This window comes from Cephus cinctus, unplaced genomic scaffold (genome assembly GCF_000341935.2).
Source record: "Cephus cinctus unplaced genomic scaffold, Ccin1 Ccin1_scaffold0935, whole genome shotgun sequence".
Classification (NCBI taxonomy): domain Eukaryota; kingdom Metazoa; phylum Arthropoda; class Insecta; order Hymenoptera; family Cephidae; genus Cephus; species Cephus cinctus.
In genome coordinates, this window is record NW_014333502.1 from 196,262 (window position 1) to 221,310 (window position 25,049).

Consider the following 25,049-nt stretch of genomic DNA (forward strand, 5'->3'; position numbering starts at 1 on the left):
GGGGGGGGGGGGGAATGTAAGGAAGAAGAAAAAAAGAAAATAACGAAAAGGGCTCTCGAAAGTGAAAGCCGAGGAACTTTGCTTTATTATTAGAAATTAAATTTTCCCATCCTCTCGAGACTTTTTGCCCCGCTTTCTTCTTTTTTTTAAGGATAACAATGATTGGGTGGTCGCACGAAATCGCCATTGTCAATTAATATAATACTCCCGTGTCCCTTCTTCACAAGAACGTGCAAGAATCCACTCGAATGTTGTAAATACGTTTTCAAACTAGGAAAACAAAAATGAAATCGAAAAAAACCCGTTTAATTTAAGTATAATTGTGTAGTTCTCCTGCTTGCTGCAATGAAAACTGGCAAACCCACTTACGTCCGTAACGCACTCCTGTTTTATTCGAATTTAATAAAAGATCCCTAGATATCCCTGTGGCCTTGTAGACAAAAAAAAGTCTGGGAACTTTTCGAGCGTGTCGATCTTGTCTCATAGCTATTTTCTGTAAATTATGACAATTATTACTCTGTACAATAAAGATAGTCAAAAATCACAGGAATATATTTTAACACCTTGAATCTCTTCCTTCAATTATCCACTAAGCATTGGCATCACGAAACAACATTTTCCAAATCATTTATTACTATATATTACAAATAAAATAAATTACACAACGAAACATTTCATCGCCTTCAACGAAGTGGTTCTCGTTTGACATTAGATATATGTATGTGTGTATCTATATATATATACACACACACTGCATGTAATTGTTTACTCTGTGAAATTTTTATGCGACATGAATCACGTATGCGCACAATGATTCCATGCTTATCTTCTTTATTTGTCACTCGTCATTCTTATCAGGACAGTTCATGAAAAAGGGAAAGCTTCGATGAAGATATACTCCAAAGAAGGACACGTACGTACACGACGATTAGAATGAGTAATTCTTAATAAAACGATAACGTACATCACAGATCACAGGATGAAAAGTTCTGATAATAGGAAGAAAATGCAAAATGGCATTATGATAGTAAATGCAGAACGGATTGTAGATTATTGGCAAGAAGGTCAAGGGGTTAATTATTTGCTTAAAGGAACGTAAAAGAAAGATTACCAAAAATGGGATTATGAACAAAAGATCCATTCAGGATATCATCTGGTTCACTGTTAGCTTCCTTGTCTGTACAAAAAGATTAACTATAAGAATAGTTTGTCATTATAATATCTCGTGATAGACGGTAGAAAGTACCGTAACAATAATTAATTATCTGGCAAGAATATGGCTACTAATTTTAATTAATCATATAGATACATATATATATATATACATATATATATATCATCTGCGTGTAATGTATCGTACAATGTATTGTACACACACACACAAAATTTTGTTATATTACAGAAAAACATCGTCTATACTTATAGAGAGTTCAGATAGTGTATGTACGTTTGTGATGTTGTATAGTTATTATTGTTACTGTGCGTCTTCCCAAAGTAAAGGGATTAATTATGTTTTTGGTACATATAACGTGTCACAGGATTATAACCATCTTCATGACCATCGCAATCTATCTTATTTATCTCATGTGCAACATACTATTGTTTTTAGTGTACGCACATGCGCAGGCAATTTTTCATCATTAAAAAGTTAACCGATCCGCTTATTTAATATCAATGTAAAAAATTATGCTCTCTGTCTCTCGCTCTCTCTCTCTCTTTCTCACTCTCTGTTTTCCCCTTGGCGCAATTCTAATAAGACTAATAAAAAATGTAGTTTATCATTATCATTACGTTTGTTCATTCTCTTTGCTTATAAGTATACAGCAATTTTTGTAAGTGTCCCTGGGATCGACGTCCTCCCGTAGATGCTCCCCGGCGATGATCTACGTTGAGGTTCGTATCAACCAGGAACTCTTCTTTACATTTGGCTTCTTTATTACTCACCATCTATACAGAACACCATCTGTATCACTTCAACGAGTCGCTGTGTACCAACCTCGCCGTCGACCGGAGAACGAGGTCTTGTTCACACGACGCAGTCATAAGGTAGAGGATAACCTCATCACATCTAATACCAGTCTGATCATCCTCATTGTTAGTTTTTGGGAAGGAGTGTATTATTATCACTAGGTCGTCATAATCGTGGTCGTCGTAGTCACTCCAAATCGTTTTACGCGATCGGCGGATCGTCGTCATCGTCGTCACGGGTCACCAGGACGTTCCCGTAACGATTCTGCCTGTACTCCCGAAATCGCTGAACCCATTTATATCGTCTAGCACCAAAGAAGATAAGGACGCCCAGGACTATCAGAAATGTCGGTATCAACAAACCTGCCGCGACGGAATTACCTATAAACAGAGTACATCAAAATAGACTAGAAATCGCTACTGAACCTTTATTTAAAAAACATTAATGCCTTCTTTGATTTATTTTATATTATTTATACCATATTAGAAAACATACCACCAGATGCCGGCTGTGGATCATCTTCTACGGTTGTTGTATCAGTCGGTAACACTTCGGGAGGAGGCTTCGGCACACAATTTTCATTGAGCCTCTCATATCCTCTGATGCAATCGCATAGCCCCTTACCACCGTTCTGAATGCATCGCTCGTTTACACTGCATTGTGGTGTTAATAATGTCGCGTTGCAGCTCTTTAGTGACCTTACATTATTCTCTGTAAAAGATCAAACGTTATTCTATAATTCATTTTTATATACGATCAGGCTAGCAGCACGCGCTTCAAGTTCCTCTCTATTCTACAACCAGTAATATTTACAATGCCAGGCACAATTGGCTGAATCAGTTAATTGAGCCAAACTTGTTTTATCAAGAGGACCGCAGGGATCAACTGCGTCATAGTGATGCCCAAGCAAGTTAGGGAATTACTTTTAACTTAAGTGAACGGTATCGTAGTAATTCAATAAGACTATGGTAATTCTACATACGAATGGGATTTATGGATATGGTACAGCAGGAAGAATTGAGAAAAAATATATACAAGTAAGAATATATTCTAGTGACATTTCTTACTTGGATATCTATTAGCAATTATATAGTATTATTTTTAAACTTGCTCTTATCTAAAAGTCGTTATAACTGATAGTGGGAGAAGCTTATCTAATCAATATGTAGTTGCCATATATGTTATTTAGAAGTGACTTTGTAAACAGGATTTATGTATTAGATATTGTCACCAGATATAAATAAAGATTTAGGTGTATCTATAGGAAAATCTAAAGCTTAATCGAAAGCTTATCATTCAGACATGAAGAAAGAAGTATTTTATCTACCAAAAAATAGGCATTAACCAGAACCTGGCAGATAATGTTCAATGCGTCTGGTATAAGGGTCCTTTATTTTGTTGCATGAATGTTGCTGTTCTAAGAGCAACATTAAAAAAAAAACAAATAAATTAATATATAATGAAGGAAAGATTAAAGCTGGTCAACTGTTATGTAATAAAGTGGCTCCTGGTTTTTTTTTAAGAAGATAAAGAACACATAGTAATAAGCACCACTATGAACTAAAAATAAACCAATATTGTTCAGCAAGGTCATATCAATTGTACAAAAATTTCTTTATCCGAATGATATATGATCTCAAAGCAAACTACAATGAATCTCTTATAAGTAATCATCCATAAATATCCATTCGGATTATTCAAAATTCAAATATATTGATGCTCATAGTAAGGAAACATTTATTCAATAAACCTGACTCTGGGTATTCCCCAATTAACAAGTTATAGCCAGTAATGACTTTGATTAATTATCTTTTTCTTTCATACTCTTTTCCTGCTTCCTCTTGTCATTCCTCATCCTCTTTCTAGAAACATCTTTCGCAATGCTCCCAACTGAATATATCTATTATATCACGACAATGGACACTGGGTACATTTATTTTCTATCAGGAAACCCTTAAGAGACTCAAATGAACGGAAGGAGATGATTATGTATTAAAGCTCTGCATAACGAGTTCCCCTAATAATTGAGGGAAATAATTTTATCTCTGAATATAATTTAAAAAAAAAAAAAAATTCTCACCCAAAAAAAACAATGCACCGATTAAAACTCAGTTACAATTTACACCATCCCTGCCAAAGTATGACAGTTAACTCAAACTAATTTATTAATTAAAATTCTTGGCATTGTTATAGGATGTAGATTATTAAACGTCGATCAATGATATAAGCATATTAGTACCTGTAGCAGCTCCATAAGCAGGAACGAGAAGAGCCAATCCGACAAGGCAATAAATCTCTGTATTCCACATTTCTCTCACGTTTCTTTATGTCCCTTGCTGTAGATAAATTCCGGGCTTGATCACATAATAACAGGAACGTGAGATTAAGCGAGCACTGTTACGTTGTTACGAAGTCTCTATCACTCCTTGATGTCTGTAGAATCACTACTGGGAAACGTACCAACAACGAAGCTCCTGGTCCCTATCTGTCTTGCTTACTCAGTTGCTCATTCGCTTTCTCTCTCTCTCTCTCTCTCTCTCTCTCTCTCTCTCTGTGTCTCTCGCTCTCTCTTTCTCACTCTCCCACACGTCTTATCTATCTTTCTCTTTCCCGTTTTGTATCTTCCTCTCTATTCCAGGAACTTTGTGCCCTTCGACCCTCTTAGACCCGATACTGTCACTCAGGACTTAAACCCTTTGAATTTCGATCACCTTATTTTACTTTTTAATGCCTTTAACTTACGCTTCTTCGTCTTCCTTTTTTCTTGTTTATTCCTTATTCAGTCACTTTCTCTATATCCCCCTCTCCACTTACTGTGTATATTATTCTTTATTTACTTTCACTTGTTTTCCTCCTTCCCTCGAAACTCTTAGAATCTCGTTATTCCTTTACAATTTATTATTTGCTCTTAATACTATATTTTTGACAGATAAAAATACTCTTCCGTCGTGTCGCGCACGAATCACTCCAATCATCTGTTATTAGGCGACCATTACAATTATCGAAACCACTTGACCTGCGAGATCTCGAACTTCGAGATATCGAGTTGTCGATTTCATTTATAAACAGACCGTTTACGTTTGAATGACTGGCGGTTATTGACACAGACCTATCCTTATTAGTATACATTCAAATAATATAAAAGAGAGATGAATAAAACTGTCTATGGCGTCACAAGTTCCAATATAAAAATAACTTGCATGCGAACGCAATGCAAAAAAAGTCACAGCCTCCATAAATCGAAGACGCGCGACTTTATTCCAAATCAATAAAATTGTTTCCTTCTACGAATCTGTTTATTTCGAAAGATCCTGGTCAACTCGTTATACTTGATACTGTGGCAAGGAAGTCGATTCCACGTATTGAAAGATATTGTCTGAATAATTGCAGGGTATTTTTTCATTTTTCCAAGTAGCTATATCTTCATCTTGACTTCTTGTTTCCTCTACTGCGACCCTGACACCCTGCACATTAAAAACATCCTGATCACTGTGATCAGATACGTCTCTTCCTAATAGGCGATGAAACACTTTTAACCTACATCCATAGCAAGATCATCAGCCACTTCCTTCATATAGGCACTTAGATAATCTATCTCATCGGCTATCTCCAGTCTCTCATTCTCACACCATAAATCTTCCTGGACCTCTTTAGATTGTTCATCGTAAGGTAACTTCCCCATCCATGTTGATTCTTCGGTATCATTATTCCATTCAATATGAAATCCAGTGGCTGCTGACGTTTCTGCATTATCTTTAACCGCATTGACATTAACAACAGACAGAAGTAATAGAATTGAAAATAATTTTCTAGTTGGCTTCAGCATTTTGACACTATAAATTTCTTGGCCTAAATGAATGAACGACAGAGTCATTAAAAAATTTCATAGATAGCACATTCTGATGCGATTTTTTTTCATAATAAATTATACCGTCAACATGGCGACAAACATTCACGTGTCTTTCTCTTGGTTACTCCAGGACATACGAAACTAAGAGCTCATGTAATAATCGTGTTGTATATTTTCTTAATGATAATACTTAAACAATAAGGCAACAAATACAATAGTATATAGAATTAAATATGTACACAATCCTTTAGACAACGTCTCAAATGAAGACGATTATCTAAGCGAAAAGAAAAAAAAAAACAAGATACGGTGCCCTGTGTAATAAACCTATCACGTTCTATACATGTATAGGTATACTTTTCATTCCCTCCTACTCTCTCTCACTCTCTCTCTTTTGCTTTTTTTATCATAATTAATTAAACATCCGCTAAAGTTAGATCAATTATCTCTCTAGGCGGATATGTATCTCATTGTCCTCTTGGTAAATATAATATTCATATTATTATATATATGTATAGAATAAGAAAGGCACGGTGATCAGATTTTGAAGTTAATATACCTAAACTCTCATATGGAGGGCGTGAAAAGCTTATTCATTTTTTTTTGTTTATATTCTTAATTGCGCTCTTACATTAGTACCCAATATGCGCTACCATTCATGTTAGTTATTCTCGCTATTTCATTTTTCTCTTCTAACGGTTATCTGATATAAAGTTACGTTTATTCACGCGATGATGGAAAGTCACTAGCAGCCAGCAACTAGGCGACTTCCTGTTATATTTCTTATACGTTATTTCCGTGAAATGAGATTCGGCACCGCGATGAGATTACTGGATTAAAATTATTATAGATAAATTGATGGGGGAATGAGGTCTCGTTCATACGAGTTGTGATGGATGCAGAACGAAAAGAAAAAAGAGAAAGATAAAACGTTGAGTAAGATTCGAAGATTTGACTGGCGGAAAGAAGAGGATACGACAATGTCCAGATAAAGATTATAAAAACGCCGACCCCGAATTAAGCAGGGCAATTCTCTAGCGCACGTGTAGAATCCATTAAAGAATAGTATTTGTGATATGTGTATCATAAATATCAAACATCACCTAATATATTTGCAGTGTTGGTGCAGTAATTGACTAATTTTGGTTTCGTACCGTCTCTTTAACGAATTGTTTCTCACCCGGGCATCCTGGCGCCAGATATTTTAAACGTGCCACGAGTTTGACGCAATCTTATTACTCTTAATCCAAGCTCGTTCGCTAGAGCATTTTCTCTTTGCTTAAACAGGTGACTCAATTCCGTAGAGGGTCCAAACTCTCCAGCGAAAAGTCATCGGTACCAATAGAGAGTCCTCTGCTAAATCCATCCTGAAAAGATAAAAGATTTATCAGATGATTTTCTAAATTGATATGGAATTTAATCTCGTAAATTCATCTCACCTTCATCTCAAGCAGCCTCTTATCCAAGAGCCCAATGGCATTCTCCAGTTCCTGTTGACTGGGACCGGAAATGGCTGTGGTAGCACCAAATTCACCCATCTCGAATGGATCGTTTACCTCAGATTTTAATATGCTGGGTGGTGCTGGGTTGAAGGGCACGCTGCCAAACAGATCCTCCTTCGCGCCATTTTGACGACGTGAATCCTTGGCCTTCGGTGGTGGCGCCACTGTAGCACAAAAGAATTTAATTATTGAGATCATGTTTAATAGGTTACTACAAATTCAGTGTAAACAGCCAATAGGTATACTTACGTAATGGTGGAGAATTGATAGTTCCATTAGCTTGGGGGAAGAAGTTTGTTCCAGAAGATGCCTGACCATTTAAAAGCGGATTGTTATTTGACTGATGATTGGCCAAGCCATTTACAGCGCTCTCGTAAGCTCGTGGATTGAAATCCTCCTCGAATTCATCCATCAGGAGTCCCTCCAACTTGGTCCCGACTGTCGGAGCTGACGCAGGCTCGCTTCTAAAGAAAGATTATTAGTTTATAACTTCAAGAGTAATACAGACTATAATTCCAGTATGTTGGATTCTGCGTGCTTACCCCATAAAATCATCATCGAAACTCTTTTCAAAGCTTCTGGGCGGTACTGGCGGTGGTTGCTGTGGTCCATTTGAAGTATTTCCATTGCTGTCGCTGATACTACTCGATAACAACTTACTTCCGCTTCCGTTAAGTCTGACTGAGTCGGTCAGCGACGCGGTCGAGCTATCGGGAGACGCCAGCGCTCCAGGAACATGCAGAATATCCGGTAAGTTGTGTTGCGACAAATATGACGTAATGTCCGCCTTTAAGTATATTAAAAATAAATAAAAAATTCTATCTCTCAGCAAGTAAAATGATTGATAAACTTTTACAACGCACCGATCCCTTGATAGTAGCGATATCCTGGAGACGTTGTCGGTAAACATTATTTTCATGCTCCAGACGCTTTATCTTCTGTTGCAACACCATGCAACGTCGCTGGGTCTCTAGGTCCTTCCCCGATGTCTCCAGGAATCGCCTGTATGCCAGATCAAATGCCTGTCCGATAGTTAACGTTATTTCCTCAGCGAGTTTGTCGCTGACAAATACAAAGCACGTATGATTTTCTGCATCCTCCTCCTTGGCAACGAAACTGAAAAACTTCTTCTCCCCCTTGTCGTCCGCACAGTAAGAAATTCTGTGGAGCGGGTACTGGTGCATGATTCGCTGTGGAACATATACAGTCTTTTTATGCAATAGATTCAAACTATTCTTAAACGATAAATTAGTGATGGAATACATACCTTTGGAGTTGTTTTAGTTTTTGGTTCCTGAATAGCGACGCCGTCTATGCTTATCGTCAGTTCTACCTTCGGCATTTTGGTACCGTCGCTCTTTCTCAACTGTTGATTAAACTTCAGCTTGCATATTGCTTCTTTCACCACCTCTATTCCTTTAGGCTGATTCACTTCCGTACTACCGAGGTACTGGGAAACAAAAAAGAGAACAAAAAATTATTAAATCTTGCATATACATTTTTGCAATTGCATGTTTCACATGGATACCTCGAGTATCTTCAGTTTATATTATCCTACTAAGGGATTTGAGGTCAGAATTCAAGGCTATTCGCAAATTAGAAAGGCCCATAGGCGTCGCAACGCACAGCAGCGGTCTTAAATGGCGCAAAAATAAACTAAAAGATTACCTAAGATCATAAGAAATAAATTAAAAATCTAGTGATCGCATTGTTGAAAATATATCAGGAAGAACATGCCTGACAGATATTATGACAAAAACACTGTTAAGCGTCGTTCCGATTGCTCAATGAAGATTTCGCAAATCTCAGCTAAAAGCAAAATATAAAGTTTCGCAATCTCATAAATTGCGTCGCGCCACTGATATGGATTTTCCTCTTGATCAATACAATCTGTGCCAAGAGAATAATAAAAATACAGTCTCCTCGAAGCTGTCAAGTTATTACCAAAATTAGTTATACAATGATGTCATCGAAGAAATAATATATAAAAATCTCTTAGTGAAATTTCGCTATGCTACAGTATGATGTCAGCAAGATTTTGACACTACGAATACCCTTAGGCCAGAATTGCCAGATTCTCTGTCGAAGGCACAAACTTTCAATCTCTTTCCAATGCACAGCTGAGTTTTGGAGTTCGATAACCCCTGCCATAATTTCATTCTCTTCCTGTGGTATACAGACATACATATATACAAATATAGCAACGCTGAATTCTCCTGGATGTTTGTTGGTTGCCGTTTCCATGTAAAAAGTATGCAGGCACGTACCAACCGATAAACATAATACCACAGCAACACAACATAGCCACCAAAGACATAATAATGGTATCGAGGAGTGTGCAGAAAATGAAAGGTAAGCCTGCCACGTTTTAACATTATGCAATGGACTACACCCGTCCTCTATTGTTAAGTAGACATAAGAGTCAGAGGATACGTAACAATCTGTAACGAAAGAGGTGAAAAAACAAAATCCAAGCATACAGTCGTGTAGAAGCTTGATAACTATTAGTCAATTACTATGAGAGATTATTAATCTAAGGGAAAGTCTATTCCTGAGTGTGATGATCTAACGATTCTACACGTGCTACTATCTGACAAATAAATAGTCATGTGGATAATGAATAGTTGATGCCAAGGATTCCAAAGTCATTTGCATTCCTGTCAGGCGCCTGGTTGCTCGTGAAACGCAAAAAGAAGAGGCTCTCGAGTATTTCGCCTTGAACTTTTGTATTCTTCAGATGAAGAATCGTCCTGGAAATTGTGTGCAGCAGAAGATACAGAAGATCTTGTTTATCGTTCTTGCTGCTTTTCTTGTTTGCTTCCTTTTTTTTCTTGTTTTCTTTACTGATAATTTCATGCGTGCCAGGCACTGTTCTCTCTTGAATTAACACAATCAAATCAGAACGTTTTGATTGATCTTTAAACTGTGTGAGTATCTCAGACTTAATGAGCATAGTGTAGGCGACCTACTGAGGTACACGTAAACGCAGCATAAATATAAATGACACAATACCTTGACTAAGTAGGCGATATGGCCTTTTTGTAGTGCGTCTGGTGGATGTATCCAGTTTCTGTTTGTACCTGAAATATAAAGGCCAAAAATTAATTTTCCTTGTCGGCTCAATAATTACACTTTTTTAATTTACTAGCAACTAACGCAACTTTCACATGTCACTCACCTCCATTTTTACTGGGTTGATTCTTATTGTTGGTCGAATTTTGTGCCCATTTAAGCAGCGTCGAGTTCCTCATTTTTTTCTCCAAAATTTCCTTGGCTCACAGGCGTTCACAGACTGTAAAAAAAAAAAAACAGAATATTCTTATAAAAATGATAAAATCATTGACAGTACTGTACAAGTTTTATAATGCGAATCGATCAAAGAAATCATGTAATTTTTATATTAAAAATCAGCCTGGTGCTGTCAAATCTGAAAAATCCTGCATACATTTATATATAAATACATATTTTCTCTTCCCTATACTATAGTCGTAGTACACAACCGCGCAACGATTCGTACTCAAAAGAAAGTCGTGCACGATTTCCCCCAGAAAGAATCACTTTCCACAATGAGTAACCTAGTCGAAGTAGTTCTATTAATACGCCTGCAATACGTCTTAAAAATAGTATTAATAAAATAAAACTAATAGTAGCCAATAAACAGTGACTCAAGGAAAGATAAATAACACAAGTTTCCCCTAATAAAATGCAATATCTGCCAAATACAGTCAGAAATAATAAATAATCAATTATTGTCTTCCATAAACGGATTTCCTTATAGTATCAAGGATAAGCAATAAAATAGGCGTTTCGGTATACATTTGAAAGGAGATTAAAGTGCATCGAGTAGTCAGCCTTGCGAATGAAGGCTAAATCCCTTTCAACTTTCATCATCATCATCATCATCGTCTCCATTTCTCACTCTCTGTAACATACCCATTGTCATCCCTTTCCGTGCGCCACACTTTATCAATAAATATTCAGATCTAAATGTATACGTCACTAACAATTTTCACATAACATTGTCTATACTCAGTCAACAATAAAAAGCGATGAGGCCCAATGAGGTAACAACTATAGGTCCCATTTGAGAAGCATTAATGCGTTGAAAGGTAAAGCTTCGGGTTTAATGTCTGACTTCCTATTTCACCCACGTAGACGCAAAGAGGTCACACGTTTCTCTCTGCTTGCCTGCGCCATTCTCAGCTTAAGTTTCTGTCCTGCGAGCGACGCGTGGAGTATGTACCGGGTATCCCGCCGAAGACTGTTCAAATAAAAATAAAACATAGAAACTTATTCTCTTCAAAAAGGCCAGAACGAACTTTGTCCCACTTCCGCGATACGTTACAATTGGAACACTATATACCCAGCAGAGTATTCAGGGAACGCTGGAATGTTCAAAGGAAAAAAAAAAAAAGAAACATGAGGCCACAGTGTATATCAGATCGCAAAACTTCCAGGAACAAAGTGCACACTCGATAGGCGCGTTCCGTGTTTATTTGTACATAACCAAAAGGACGTGATGTACAAGATATGCTCTTATCGCTGGCACACTGTACATTTATTGGTATCAATGATGATTTATTTATTGCTCAGACTATGCCAAATCAAATGGTGATATAATAAAGTAATCGAAAGAATAACAACCCAAGCGTAACAACAAGAGCCGTTATGAAACGTTACAGACGAAATACAAAATTCCCGCGAATTCGAATCGATGTCTGATCGAAGGGTTAAATTTAAGTGTTCAGTGGGCAAACCAATGCGTGATAAGCGCGGAGTGACTTTCGCTTCCAATTTGTATGCATAACTCACTGTCGAATTAGAAGCATTACGCTGAACGAATATAATAATGTATCCGTAGATACGATTTAGGAAAATTGAACGGAGGAAACGGCCCGAGTGACGTGAGCAAGATGGCGCTTTTGATTAGAGGAAGAAATTTGTCCTGCACGCAGAGTGGCATACGTACGTATGCACTAATGGAAATATTCAAAGTCACTGTGCTGTTATCTCAATGTGGCTTGTGAACGTGTAAATGTATATACACATATGATATATATATATATATATGTATGCAGATGTATTCATTTCAATATATAGACGCAGGGTACATGGATGCTGCGTCCATGGCGTTGCATAACGTTCAAGGTGAAACTCCCTGTACCCCTCTGTCAACGTTCACAGCAGGGTCGATTGGCGGTACCAGCCAATTAGTATCGCTGTTAATTCAATCAGAGTGACTGACTGATAGTCTATTTGGGATATGAAGATAACAGTGAGTATACAAAGTAGTACTATGGTTAACGAACGAAACGATTTGTATATATAATAAAGATACAGGTAGACGGAGGGAGACAATTCTGAAGACTTTGGTATCTCGAGCATGAAAACGTGACTGGGATGATTTTTACCAGTGGATGCGATTAAATTAGAAAATATCGACTGGCACTTTCTCCTCTATACATGAAATCGGTGCTGCTACGCGTAGATTGGTTGAACGATAATGGTGAGTGAAAGAGGAGAAGAAACAAAAGATAACAGTAAGGTATCTCATATGGGAGACAGATTGTGTATTACCTATACGTATGACGTAGTCTTGTAACTGTGGGATTACGATGTGATTTAAATGGAATCGTTTCGAGAAAGAATCACGATCAGGATTCTAATGCTTTAGAGTAGAACGTGGGTTAAGGTTTTGAATATTAATTGCAATCTACTGGTGCGTTGAATCGGTATCTAGGTCCCTGCCAATAACAATAGATTGGTATGGCCATGTTGTGCATCTATTAGTTTGTGTCTCGTGGTCGCGTCTGACTGTTGAAGCAAGCAAGGCAATTATTTAAATCTAATATTCGCCTTTGCAAGTGAAAAATAAGAGTACAGGGTTAAGAAAGAATTAAAAGAAAATATATTAAGTCTGTCCTTAAGAACTGAGTCAATAGATCCATATTGAATCAAGGATTATAGGCGTATTGTATCAGAAGCAAAAAGGGCGACCGCACAGTAACGTCAAATAGGTTATGTGATCATTAACGCTGCAAGATCCTTGGAAATAAAGCTAACCAACAAAAGTTTCCGTTGAATTACTGCCCAAGCTACACAAAGGCAAGAATAAAAATAAAAGTGTCAAGCACCGATTAGACAACTTCCTTGTTTCTGAAGACAAAAAAGGACCAGTGGCAACCCCAATGTTCTCCCAAGCAAAACAACCAGTTGTCACAAAGGCTTGCTCAAACAAAAAAAGTGAATACATAACTTATCAGATAGATAATCCACAAACAATTTCACGACAGCAGTACAAAGCACGTTAACAATAAAGAGTTACAATTGTCGGCGCAACAGAATCGCCAGAATATCGATGCGACTTTCAAGTCTACGATAATAATAACTCAGGTAAAAATACTTCTAATTATACATGAAACAAGGTTAAATAGACTCACTCTAATTTCTATTATCTAATTCAATGTTCTAAAACAAACGTCGCGACGCAGCTATTCACTATGTTCAACGATAAACGCGAACCGCTCCACGATCAGGAGGGAACTGAACTGTTCGGCGAACGTCTCGTTCAGCAGGAGCTGCGATTCGCTCCGCCTGACTCAGAAACTGCAGGACACAACACGCCAGCCGTTGTGTAGTCTGGCTGGATAGCTGCAGGCTTGAGGTCTCTGTGGGAGTCGCCGACTGTGGAGATTCGGTCAAATGATGGAAGCCGAGGATGGTAGTACCAGCCACGAGATACGTTCTCTACTACCAAACGACCAAGTGCATATATATATATATAGGATATATATACATAAAACAAATAGTGTACAGTTGAAATACATAGAACAGAGTATGGGACAAACCACCAAGGCTGAATGATACTTATGACTTTGCTGATCCCTCATGGGAGGATGACAATCGTGCATAGATTTATCACTGATATATGTTTTAGTAAACAAAGTCAAATGGATATATAATGGATTTACGAGATTTACGCAGTAAATTATAAAACGATACAATGAACTATGCGATTGCTAAAGTCATTAAAATTTTCTTATCATTTTGTAGAGGCGGTGGGTGTATCAGCGTGGATGTCGCGCATTGATGAAGAACCATGAGCTTCAATGAAAAATGACTGTGACAGGATAAAGGATAGAATCCAAATAGAAATTCAAACCGGTTGACACAGACAGAATGTCACCCCTGCAGTGTCACTATTTTTAGTATCCGTAACTTTATTCTTTCCTTCGTTAACGATGAGACATTACCTAAGAAATTGAAGATTAGATCTGTTTGATTATAAGTAATAAATTTTTTCAAAGGATTTTTATCTACTGCTTTCAATAATTCCTTTTTTATTCTTTCGAATAGCAAATGGCAATATCCAATATGGAATATCTTGTACAAATTATTCTAACTCTGTATGCGATTTTGATAATTTAAATTGCAAATTTCAAATTCACGTGATCCACCCATGATAAGTATCATAATATTTTGTTAAGCACACGTAAAAAAAGTACATAAGAACTTATGTACTTGTACGAGATAGATATATCTCCGTATCCTGATACATATATAATACAGAAGTTATGCCTAAAGCAGGTATGATTCAGGATCGAGTTTTGCCAACCCTATAAACCGGTTCTCGCTCAAAGGTGTCCCACCTCCAGCAAGTTAGCCAACTGTTGTTTTGGTCGGTTAAGGATTTCCTACAAGGGAAACTGTTCCTGTCACGGGAGGCTTAACACGTGCTTGCAGATACATATGTGAATAGATACTTACATGTAACAGGTACTTTATGCGCGAAAGTAGGGAAAGTATCTTTCTCTATTGAGTCCAACTAGCATTAACTATTATAAAGGACTTTTCGTGGCGTCTGTCTCTCACCTATTTATTTACACTGCTTATATTTATGTTCCTTACTACTTGGCCTTTTCTCACCTGCACTCTTGAGCAGATGAAAAATCCTTAATGTTATTCTGTCTGAGATATTGGGCATGGTATGCTATATTATATGTGCGTACCATAGAACTGTAGTTTATAAGAGTCGCATATAGTAGAGACAAGAAATAATCCAATAGGCGGGCGTGAAAGTTCATCTGTAAAATACGGAACGCCCACTGATCCCGCGAGACACAACAGATATGGATATTCAAAACCGAAATGGAAAACTCGGCTTTAGCAGTAAATGGCATGCATAGTTTTGTTCGTACGTATATATATTAGCGGATGACGTAGCCAGGATGGAATTCGCTGTGTATAACATCTGTATCTACTTATGTTAGACAATATAATTATTTAACGATATCTTCTGCCTAAGCATCACCTGTTTTATATTATGCCCGAAACGGTTTAATACTTTAACGATCTTTTATAATTATTTAGTCTGCTGAAAGTCACCGAAGGAAGCCATACAGACTTATAAATATTCTACCTTTGAGGCATTAGGGATAGCGTATGTTTTTATCTAGAATTCTAATTATAGTTATTTAGACAGTGTTATCTGACTATCTGGTTATCTAGGCTGTCTATGTATTCCTGAGACATAACAGAACGTCGTTGGGGATAGTGTAATAATTTTGTACTGACAAAGCTCGTTGTCAGTCGTTCTCGTGACAGAAAGTGACGCCGAAGGACGCAGTGAATCTTGGAGAAATTATCCGTACCATCCAGGCACTGTCGGGGTCCTTCGAGAAGTCCAGACCAGCTGGTATCTTCTGAAATTGTACAGGAGAGAAGCCAAGGGAAAGCCTTTGGAAGCAACTATGGTGACTCCAGTTTACACACAACGGATAACCTTTTAGCAAAGAGGCACCGTTAAATCCTAGAGACTCAGCACGAGTGTAACTTTATCCTTACTGAATAGAGACGTGTCTGTGGGCTCTCTGGAGTTTCTGCTATGGAGATTCGTTATTGTTTCTTTGTCTTCTTTTTTTAACGACTTCCACATACAATCGGGCAACAGCTAACTGCACTGTGAGGCCACTGTTACTTGACACCATGCAACGGGTGTACTGAAATTTTTTTTAAACCATCTAGTAAACTCGACATGGAAAAAGAGTGCCGAAGGACAATTAGTATATTTACATACCAATATGATGGAAACGTTTCACAGTTTCGTATAGCAATAACCAGTACTTGAATAAGTAGGCTCAACCAAATTTCAAATCTGAAAAATTCTAAGCAGGAATTCATTTTGAGATCGAAATTCAATCCGCATCGCTAAGCGGGGTCATTCTCGCCAGTCACCTGTACCTGGTGTACAGTAAACTAAAAGCAATTCTTCTACCGTGAACGAGATTCTTTTTGTCCGATACAACGTTCCACCATGGAACGGGTGTCCCATGAAAACATGATGAACTATCCAAACCGGTCTAAACAGACTTTTCTATAATGATTACTTGATCTATCTGTGCATAGGCGGATCACGGGCGGATTGAACAAGGTATGAATGTAGCTAATAGTTGCTTGGATATATCGGGTGTCTCAATTGACGTGTCTGATGCTCGAAAATTATTCTTGTTACGGAATACTCGTACGGATTCCATACAGGAAACTGAACTTTTATATCTCAAGTACTTCCTACGTGGTTTTTTCAGTGTAATATCCCAAATCTATTTAGTAACGACAACCGGAAATAGATAATTGGACAATTTATAGTGAAAGCCATCATGGCTTTCCGGGACTCGCACGGTCCACACGCGTGCACTGCGTTGCTTGTACGTGCATTGGAGAATGCCAGTACGAACTGCTAGCGTGCTCCTTTCCTCGACTTTGAATAAATTACCATTTTACACGCCTGTAAACATGCACAGAGAAAAGAATTGAGTACGGTGTAAGGACTGCAGTAAGTGTACATGTATGCCGATATGAATGAAAAAGAAAAACTTAACAAAATGTTGAAGGAAACTTTACCAACGGTAATTTGGTTCCTCGAATTATATCTTTAAGTCTTCCAACACACAGGACAGAAATGTCCTTTGTCCGTTTTTCTATGTAACCGTTTATCAACGTTTCGCCTGTCAAGTAAATATAATAAAAACTATTATGATTTCTCAAGAATTCCGAGAGCTTTGAACTAGTGGAGACGTTCGAATTAAGGTTATGATTACTTATGACATTTTCTTTAGGTACTGTGTAATGGAAAAGATTCGTTAAATTTGCCAAGGGTGACACTTGTCTTGCCAATTGTGGGAGCAACAGAAATATTTATAGAACTAGGAAATAGAATGTAGAACCATTGTTCTCGCGGCTTTACATTTGGCCTAGGAAAATAGTCAAACGCGATGTGTATAATCTGCTATTGAAATTATATTGAATTTTTACTCACCGGCGTGATTTCCCTGTGATTAGATGATTCGTTGAGGTTTGATGACGTTTCTTGTGGGTGACGCTTTCCCTGAAAGTAATCCACCTGCTACTAACTACGCCACAGAACACAACAACGGGAATAAGGAGTTTGATGAGAGTTCACAGAAACCATAGAGTGGTGGTTTCGTTTAGTAGAGGGGAGAATATTACTTTAAGTGGGGGGTGGTAGCCATTTTGATAAAATCACTTGTACTATTCTTAGTTTTACTTTGCATATGTTTTTTTTATGATATCACTGGATATCACATAAGCGTCAAAATCTAGGGAAAAATGCAAAATATCAATTAAAAATATATGAGAATGACTTTGGATAATGTTAATGATTAGATATTACTTTATCATAGATGATGAGATGCATATACATACGTGTCCGCCATGTTGGAACTTGGCAGGGTGCTGTGTCAGTGTAGAAAAAATTGTTTCTATGCTTTAAGAATAATAAGAATTTTTTACATGTGAATTATTAATGAATTCCTAAATTCTTATGAAGTATTTACGTATGGTTAACAATAAAAATTATAGTAAATTTTAGAAGCATAATGCCCTTGACAAGAAGCCGGTGCTAAACCCTTTGGGACAGACCTTAATATCTAAGATGGCCACCTGATATGTAGCAGACGATATAGGTGACATGAAAAATTGTAAATAAATTGTGGGATAGCTTTAATTATGAGTGAAAGGGTGCAAAAGGACGGTGCTTGTGATCCTGATAGCATTGATGATGCGGTGGATCCTCGGGTTCAGGTATAGTAATGGCACAATCATTTAGAACGATCACCCCATACATTCATGGCTGTACGAGGCGATATTGACATTTTCACGTTATTACGTTATAGATATCTATTTCTTCATTTAGTTGCATGCTGTCAATTCCATTACGTTTGCCTATGATAGCCAAGAAGAATCAGTTTTTATTTTGATGTTATACATTAGGAACGTTCTAAAATCTTGACAGTTTTTCCTTCACTATTGACCTCACTATTTTACATGACATCACCCATAAATATACATTTTAAGCAATTTCTTACATTATACAATTAAAATTTCATGTTATTTACCAATTTGGTATTTTTGGCTGGTTTTGCTAAATCTTTTTCTTTTCTTTTGCATTACAGGATACATCGTCTCTCATCTTCTCTTAAGTTCTGCACACCATTTATCCGTGATTAATTCATGTTTGAAACATTATATCATTATTTTGTGTTCTCACAATGAAAACTTTACTCCAATATATATTCACTGCTATATTATTCAGTTTTGTTTTATTATCTTATACTCTTTGGATTACAAGTCATACATGTGAATTAGAATTCTATCTTTCTCATATTAATCTGAGTATCTTTACATGATTAAAACTTATATAATATTTAAAATATTATAATATCTATAATTAATATAATTTCAGATTGAATTGGAGCGTTTAAATACAGCAACCGATGACATCAACAAACTGGAAGTAGATTTAGATGTAAGTAATCTAATCACATATGTTGTGTCAGGAAAAATACAAGCATGTATTTCTTTCTTTTTTGCGTTGTACTACTTCCATAGCATACGTATCGCAGTACAAATTGGTGGCAAGCGTACAGTTTCGAAACTGGTCGCGATTAGATTTCATTGAGGTGATTGCTTCATAGCACAGACAAATGGATAATGGTAATTGCACGGATCGTCTTTGCGATCGTTGTATCAAAGATAGCCTAAGTTAGCTTTCATCTATTGGTACTCTGCAAAATTCAATAGTGACATACCTACTAACAGAGATATACATTACAACCTACCTATACATTACTCAGGAAGCAAGAGCAACCTTTCGAGAGCTACTTTGCGAATCAACATTGAAGATAGATAGTCTTGCTAAGAAGCTTGGCAATTGTATTGAAAGGTCACGACCCTACTATGATGCAAGGTTTAAGGCTAAAGAGGTAAATCTATTTTTTCTTTGAATCTTCATAATAATGATATACTTCTTGCCAGTTCTTTCTTTATCGTAGGCTTTACAAGAGACACAGAAAGCTGCAATACGTTTCGAACGTGCCAATAGTCAGCTTGCAGCTGCGAAAGAGATGGTTTACCTTGCAGAAGATGGTCTACGTACTGAAGGCAGATGCTTCGATCATGCCTGGCAGGTAAATTAAAATATAGATCAACCAAATATTTTTGTATATTATATTTTGTGTTTATATTCTTTTTCTAATTCCAGGAAATGCTCAATCATGCAACTTCCAGGGTGAATGAATCAGAGCATGAAAGAGCCATCTCTGAAGCAGCACATAGACAAACTACAGCTCTCTATCATAAAGCTGAACACAATGTTCAAAGACTACAACGTGACTTAAAACGTGCCATTGCAAAGTCCAGGTAAGTGATTTAATAATTGGTTTACCTTTTATGACTAATAGCGAAAATGATTGTTTTGCGTTTCCTTGATTTTCTTGATATTCGAAGCATGAAAAGTTGCAACAGCTCGGTAATGAATTCCCTGAAAGTATTTCGGAGAAGAGAACGAAACTCTAGTATGGAATAATCACAAATAAACAACTCTGAATCATATTTGAATTTGAATTCTATAAATATGATCAATTTTTAACAAAAATTTTTCATAATATGTGATTTGTCCCTACAAAGTTTTGTATTGAATTTTTACTTTTCATTTTATTTTCCATCTTAAGTTTGGTGCAGGCATTCGAATCTTCCTGTTTTTACTTTCACTGTATTAACTTTGTAATTCTTTTTTCCTCCAACAAAAATAGTTCATCTACCCCTAATTATATTGATTTTGAATTTTTTGCGTAGAATTTAGGGTATTTACGTCTTTTGGTTATATTCATGTTGGCAGTATGGGTGCACGTCGCAGTTTGCTTCTGATAAACAGTATCGCCTACAGGCACGACTTGCTCATGTTGTAAGTAGGATAGATATTATTTTTTTAAGCTACAACACTACGTTACACAAATAACACTTTAAGAACTTTTAAGTTTGGCTTGACTGCAATATTTATCGTGACTTTGTTCTATTTTGCACGACCGTCTGTAGTAGTACTTTTAAAGAATAACATCCTCAAGCATGAACACTGCTCCGTCCACGGTAAGGAATTATTATTTATAGGATCGACAGTGTTGGCATCCAGTTGAATCAATGATGTTTGACAGCTATCAAATGCTTAATATTTGTTTAACTTGAGTGCCTCTGTACAAATATAAATACAAATGTTATATGTATTTCTTGTACAAAAGTTATTTAATCATCTGTATTTCATGCAGGCCCTACTACGAAATGAAGGCTCACTTCAATCAGAGGTTGGATGAACAGAAACTCAGAGTAAGTGCTCTTGAGAGGAGTGTCGGAGAAGCTAAGATGACCTATGCCGAAGCATTGCGAAACCTGGAGCGAATAAGCGACGAGATTCACAGAGTAACACTTTATCGATTAGCATTCTTAATATTATTATTTGAGAACAATCCTAACTAAGGATGATCTTCATAGACGAGGCGTTACGACGACTTTATGAAACAAGGCGACATGGACCGCTCCTTCACTCAGACAAATACAGCCACGCCGACCGGATCCAGTATTACTGGCTCACCAGATAGTACAGATTACACTAGCGACGAGTACCTGAGACTACCTGAAAAGATTGGTCCAGAACCACCATGTCCAATTCCTACCAGAGTGGAACGAAAACCATCCACGGAGTACCTGGGATTGAGTAATCTCAATCTTTCATCCACAGAGCCACGAAAATATATAAAACGTGATCGTCCACGAAGCATTGCCACCATGGAAACAAAACATATCTCACCGCTTCAGAAGGAATCAAGTAATTCTACTCCACGTCTGGGCGATGTCACCACTGAAATTTCCCCTATGGAGAAGAGGGTGACGATCCGATCGCCCGTGGAGGATCAGGAGGAGAAGAAGAACGCAGCCAATCAAAATGGAGACGAGTGGACGGAAATCAGTCTAAATAATTCACCAGATGAAATTTATTATAATACCGATGTATATTCTGACGAGGATGATCAGATTCCTTACAAACCGTTACCTATGGATTTAAGTCCTGAAATTCTAAACGGCAGTAATGTTCAGCCACTACAAGAAACCAACTGTCAGAAAAAATTAACCCACCAGCAGTCCCTACCAGTTCTGTCCCGTATCAATGACGTCACTCTGAGCGAGGAGAGGAAAGCAGAAGTGACCAGGAGTCCCTCAATAAAAAATAAAAGCAAGTTAGACACTAGTTTGGTAAACTGGATCTCGCGTAGTTCGGCTGCTGGAGAACCCAGTTGCGGAAGCTCGAGTAAGCCATCCTATAAAATTTATATATTATTTTAAAAAAGGTATATCCTCTACTTTTTTTGTTTTACAGCAAATTCCAGTAGGAGGCAATCTCTGGATATGCTCTGGGGCGAAGGTACAGGGGAGCGTGTCAAGGAACTACTGAATCATGGAATGATGATGTTAAACATATCAAGTTTAACGGAAAGACGTGGAAGCGAGCCAAGAAGTGTCGACAAGGATAAGGAAAAGGTGGACAAGGCTGAAAAGGCTGAATACAAGGGTAAGAAAGTTCCAAGTCCACTGGAGAAGACGATGAGCTACTTAAATCCTGATGAGGAAACATCAGACAACGAAAGTCTAGCCAGGTAAATTGTTATTTTTGGCAATAAGTTGCTCTTCGATCAATAATAAAAATATAATTTCAGTGTGGAGATGCTCACCGAGGATCAAATATCTTCCCTAATGATGGAGCCAGACATGAATCAAGTATGCCAAGAGATCCTCGGCACACCATTGGTTGAAGTGTGTCCCCTTCTACAGCAACTACAACAACAACAATAACATTCTGTACCATAGCGTTTTTGGTCTGAACTGGAAGCAGCCAGTAAACAATGGAAAGTGTTCAAAACATAACTACACAATAGATTATAATTAACAATCTAGATTTCGTTCATCTTGCGCATCGCCAATCTTTACTCAAAAACGCCGCGTGCGTTTTACAAAGTTATTTATTATCGATCTTTTATCGTTTTCGCCAACCACTATATCACAGAGATTCAAATCTTATTTACCGTGTCATTATGCTGCTTCACACTCTAATATCGGCCTCGTTATTTACCTGAATGGTTGCTCCAGATGAAATGCGCGTCATAGGCTGATCCTTGTACTGATGGCATGTAAAGTCGATGACGCGTAGCCAAGCCTAACGTCACATTAACGTTGCTATAAATCGAGACTTAAGGTCACAAGATCATACCACGACCTAGATGCTTCTAACTAATGTGACTAGTACGTAGAAAAATTCGATTCGTCAAAGGAAGCAATACGTAGTTTATTCTAGATAATGAGATATGACAGAGAAAATAACGTTTCTTGATAAACATTCAAATTACGTCGACTTTTTAAAATCCTTTCATCAATTTCAAAATGACGTTACAGCCAAATGGTGGCTGCGAATCAGTCACTATAAATATTAGTTCCTAAATGAATGACACAAAAATAAGTAACACGATGACGACAGTTTCAAAGTGAAAAATTAGAAGAGACGAAAAATCGAAAAAAAGAAAGAAAGAAAAGAATCAGATAAATCTCGCCTGCTCTATTTTTTATTGAGCATCTTTGTTGTCTTTTTTTTTAACGCCAAGATTTTTTACCGTTGCCTCCATAGCATATAGGACAATGACGTAGGTTTCATATAGTTAAATAATATCAAATCAATTTGGTACTTCTGCGTTACCTGCACGCACTGTATCCATTAATCATACGTTATTAACTGCACGTTAATACGGCTTCGATCGTTGCACAGATTGATTAGGATTAATTAAACGATTATCGCCTTAGATACGAAGCGCGCTGAATCGTAATTCTTTACTGATAGAGAGAGAGAGAGAAAAAACTATGGAAATTATCGATGGAATCGTCGCTGGGACGATGAGAAAATCGTTAATTTCCATTCTCTTTTATCATTCAATTTCGATTCTGTACCTTTAAATCTATAGCGTTTACTAGTTTAAAAGTATCTTCAGGAAATCGACTTAGATGATTCGAATAAACCGCCATTCAACAGGCGGATGTTAGTACTAGAATTTAAGTAGGATTTGGGCGATCCAGTTTTTATGTAATTATAATCGCCATCCGACATCAGCCAATTCCTAGGTTGATACATCCGCAACCCACATGAAAATCTTTTTGTCATGAATGAAATCTGATGCCGGATGACTATTATATTTATATTTATCTGTAACTACTATTGGTATGTAGTACTTATGATACTATTGCTCTACTATTTGCTGCTACTGTCTCTATCGTTATCATGATTGTCGCTGGGGAAGTTCTGCAGGTTCGGATGTGCGGATGCTACTTGAACATTCTCCACTGTCAGGAAGAATTCCAATTATAATAGACTGGTTCGCCCTGCAGGTGCGCCTACTATGCGAAGGGTGCATGCAATACATTATATATATAGAGTAATATATATTATTTATTTATGAGAAATCAATAGAATCTTTTGCCAGTGTGGATTCTGGTAAATTGTATCGAGTGGAGTGAGATTTTTCGTTGTTAACAGAAAGCTTTGAGTTATAAAAGTTACGGGAAGCACGTGAATTAATATTTATTTATGATAGTTATATAATTATTTAATTAATTTGTTGGTCAAACGTATGAAATATATTGTACATTCTACTCGTAATTGTGCCGCTCACCGTGAGGTTCTTTAGCTTTATTAATTAATACGAGAATAAATAGCTAATTACCGAGCCGAGAGATAAACGCGAACGATTAAGGATTGTTTACCTTATTCTTCCATTTTAAGAGGCTGAGATTCTCTTTCGTAAGACTCTGAATGTCAATTACGATATCGACATGATATAAGGATTTTGTTCGTTGGTCTCCGGCCGGAAAGGAGAAGTAAGGATTGAATTTTGAAAATTATCGAATTGTGGAGCTAATGAGAGATAGATTAATTAGAGATGCGCTATTAGTTCAGGAGTACATATTGTGAATGTATAATATTGTATATCTGACTGTAATTATATGTATATAACGGCGTATTAATTAGAGCGTCACTGGAAAGGCGAATCAAAGTAAAAAGTAAAATAAAATGGAAAAAAGAATACTCCTATGTGAATGATTTCTTGTGAATGGGATATGTGGCTTATTTTCTTGATGTATCTATATTAATTTACGCGTATAAGAAGCCAACTGCTACCTACATGATGCTTTGCGCGGCTCTGACTCACAATAATGAAAACTGCGGATACCAAATAGGTATCAAAGGATATCAAAGAATAAGGTATAGAAACATTCTGATCCTGCAATGCATTATAGAAACAGAGTTCTGCCGTAGCGTTGTGCATCTCCCTCCTCATCT

At 37.1% G+C, this 25,049-nt stretch overlaps 3 protein-coding genes and 1 long non-coding RNA gene across 18 annotated transcripts; 2 read left to right on the top strand and 2 right to left on the bottom strand.

Moving 5' to 3' along the window:
- Positions 1 to 531: 531 nt before the first annotated feature.
- LOC107271317 lies at positions 532 to 5,845 on the bottom strand. 2 transcript variants are annotated; one of them, XM_025088611.1, is made up of 5 exons: positions 5,511 to 5,845; positions 4,209 to 5,433; positions 3,321 to 3,386; positions 2,465 to 2,680; positions 532 to 2,349 (listed from the first exon to the last, which is right to left on the bottom strand). In XM_025088611.1, the coding sequence occupies exons 2-5, from the start codon at positions 4,276 to 4,278 to the stop codon at positions 2,171 to 2,173; spliced, it is 531 nt and encodes a 176-aa protein (XP_024944379.1). In that variant the 5' UTR covers positions 4,279 to 5,433; positions 5,511 to 5,845; the 3' UTR covers positions 532 to 2,170. The 2 variants fall into 2 exon arrangements, with proteins under 2 accessions (XP_024944379.1, XP_015602665.1); XM_015747179.2 differs by lacking the exons at positions 3,321 to 3,386; positions 5,511 to 5,845 and having other exon boundaries at positions 4,209 to 5,102.
- A 123-nt stretch (positions 5,846 to 5,968) lies between these two features.
- On the bottom strand, positions 5,969 to 17,777 carry LOC107271314 (PTB domain-containing engulfment adapter protein 1). 6 transcript variants are annotated; one of them, XM_025088609.1, is made up of 10 exons: positions 13,762 to 13,927; positions 11,326 to 11,582; positions 10,500 to 10,613; positions 10,334 to 10,401; positions 8,589 to 8,771; positions 8,185 to 8,529; positions 7,864 to 8,108; positions 7,571 to 7,785; positions 7,259 to 7,485; positions 5,969 to 7,186 (listed from the first exon to the last, which is right to left on the bottom strand). In XM_025088609.1, the coding sequence occupies exons 3-10, from the start codon at positions 10,570 to 10,572 to the stop codon at positions 7,112 to 7,114; spliced, it is 1,431 nt and encodes a 476-aa protein (XP_024944377.1). In that variant the 5' UTR covers positions 10,573 to 10,613; positions 11,326 to 11,582; positions 13,762 to 13,927; the 3' UTR covers positions 5,969 to 7,111. The 6 variants fall into 6 exon arrangements, with proteins under 6 accessions (XP_024944377.1, XP_015602651.1, XP_015602655.1 ...); XM_015747165.2 differs by lacking the exons at positions 11,326 to 11,582; positions 13,762 to 13,927 and adding an exon at positions 17,637 to 17,777; XM_015747169.2 differs by lacking the exons at positions 11,326 to 11,582; positions 13,762 to 13,927 and adding an exon at positions 17,637 to 17,774 and having other exon boundaries at positions 8,185 to 8,511.
- On the top strand, positions 12,141 to 24,794 carry LOC107271313 (guanine nucleotide exchange factor rei-2). 9 transcript variants are annotated; one of them, XM_015747163.2, is made up of 11 exons: positions 12,141 to 12,596; positions 12,656 to 12,827; positions 19,083 to 19,145; positions 19,474 to 19,602; positions 19,672 to 19,806; positions 19,881 to 20,038; positions 20,517 to 20,582; positions 20,941 to 21,091; positions 21,164 to 21,977; positions 22,047 to 22,323; positions 22,384 to 24,794. In XM_015747163.2, the coding sequence occupies exons 2-11, from the start codon at positions 12,825 to 12,827 to the stop codon at positions 22,517 to 22,519; spliced, it is 1,932 nt and encodes a 643-aa protein (XP_015602649.1). In that variant the 5' UTR covers positions 12,141 to 12,596; positions 12,656 to 12,824; the 3' UTR covers positions 22,520 to 24,794. The 9 variants fall into 9 exon arrangements, with proteins under 9 accessions (XP_015602649.1, XP_015602650.1, XP_024944372.1 ...); XM_015747164.2 differs by having other exon boundaries at positions 12,662 to 12,827; XM_025088604.1 differs by lacking the exon at positions 12,656 to 12,827 and having other exon boundaries at positions 12,174 to 12,286; positions 12,422 to 12,596.
- Positions 13,573 to 14,630, top strand: LOC107271320. Its single transcript, XR_001538590.2, has 3 exons — positions 13,573 to 13,714; positions 13,813 to 14,304; positions 14,375 to 14,630. It is a non-coding gene; the product is annotated as an uncharacterized LOC107271320 (long non-coding RNA).
- Positions 24,795 to 25,049: the final 255 nt, after the last annotated feature.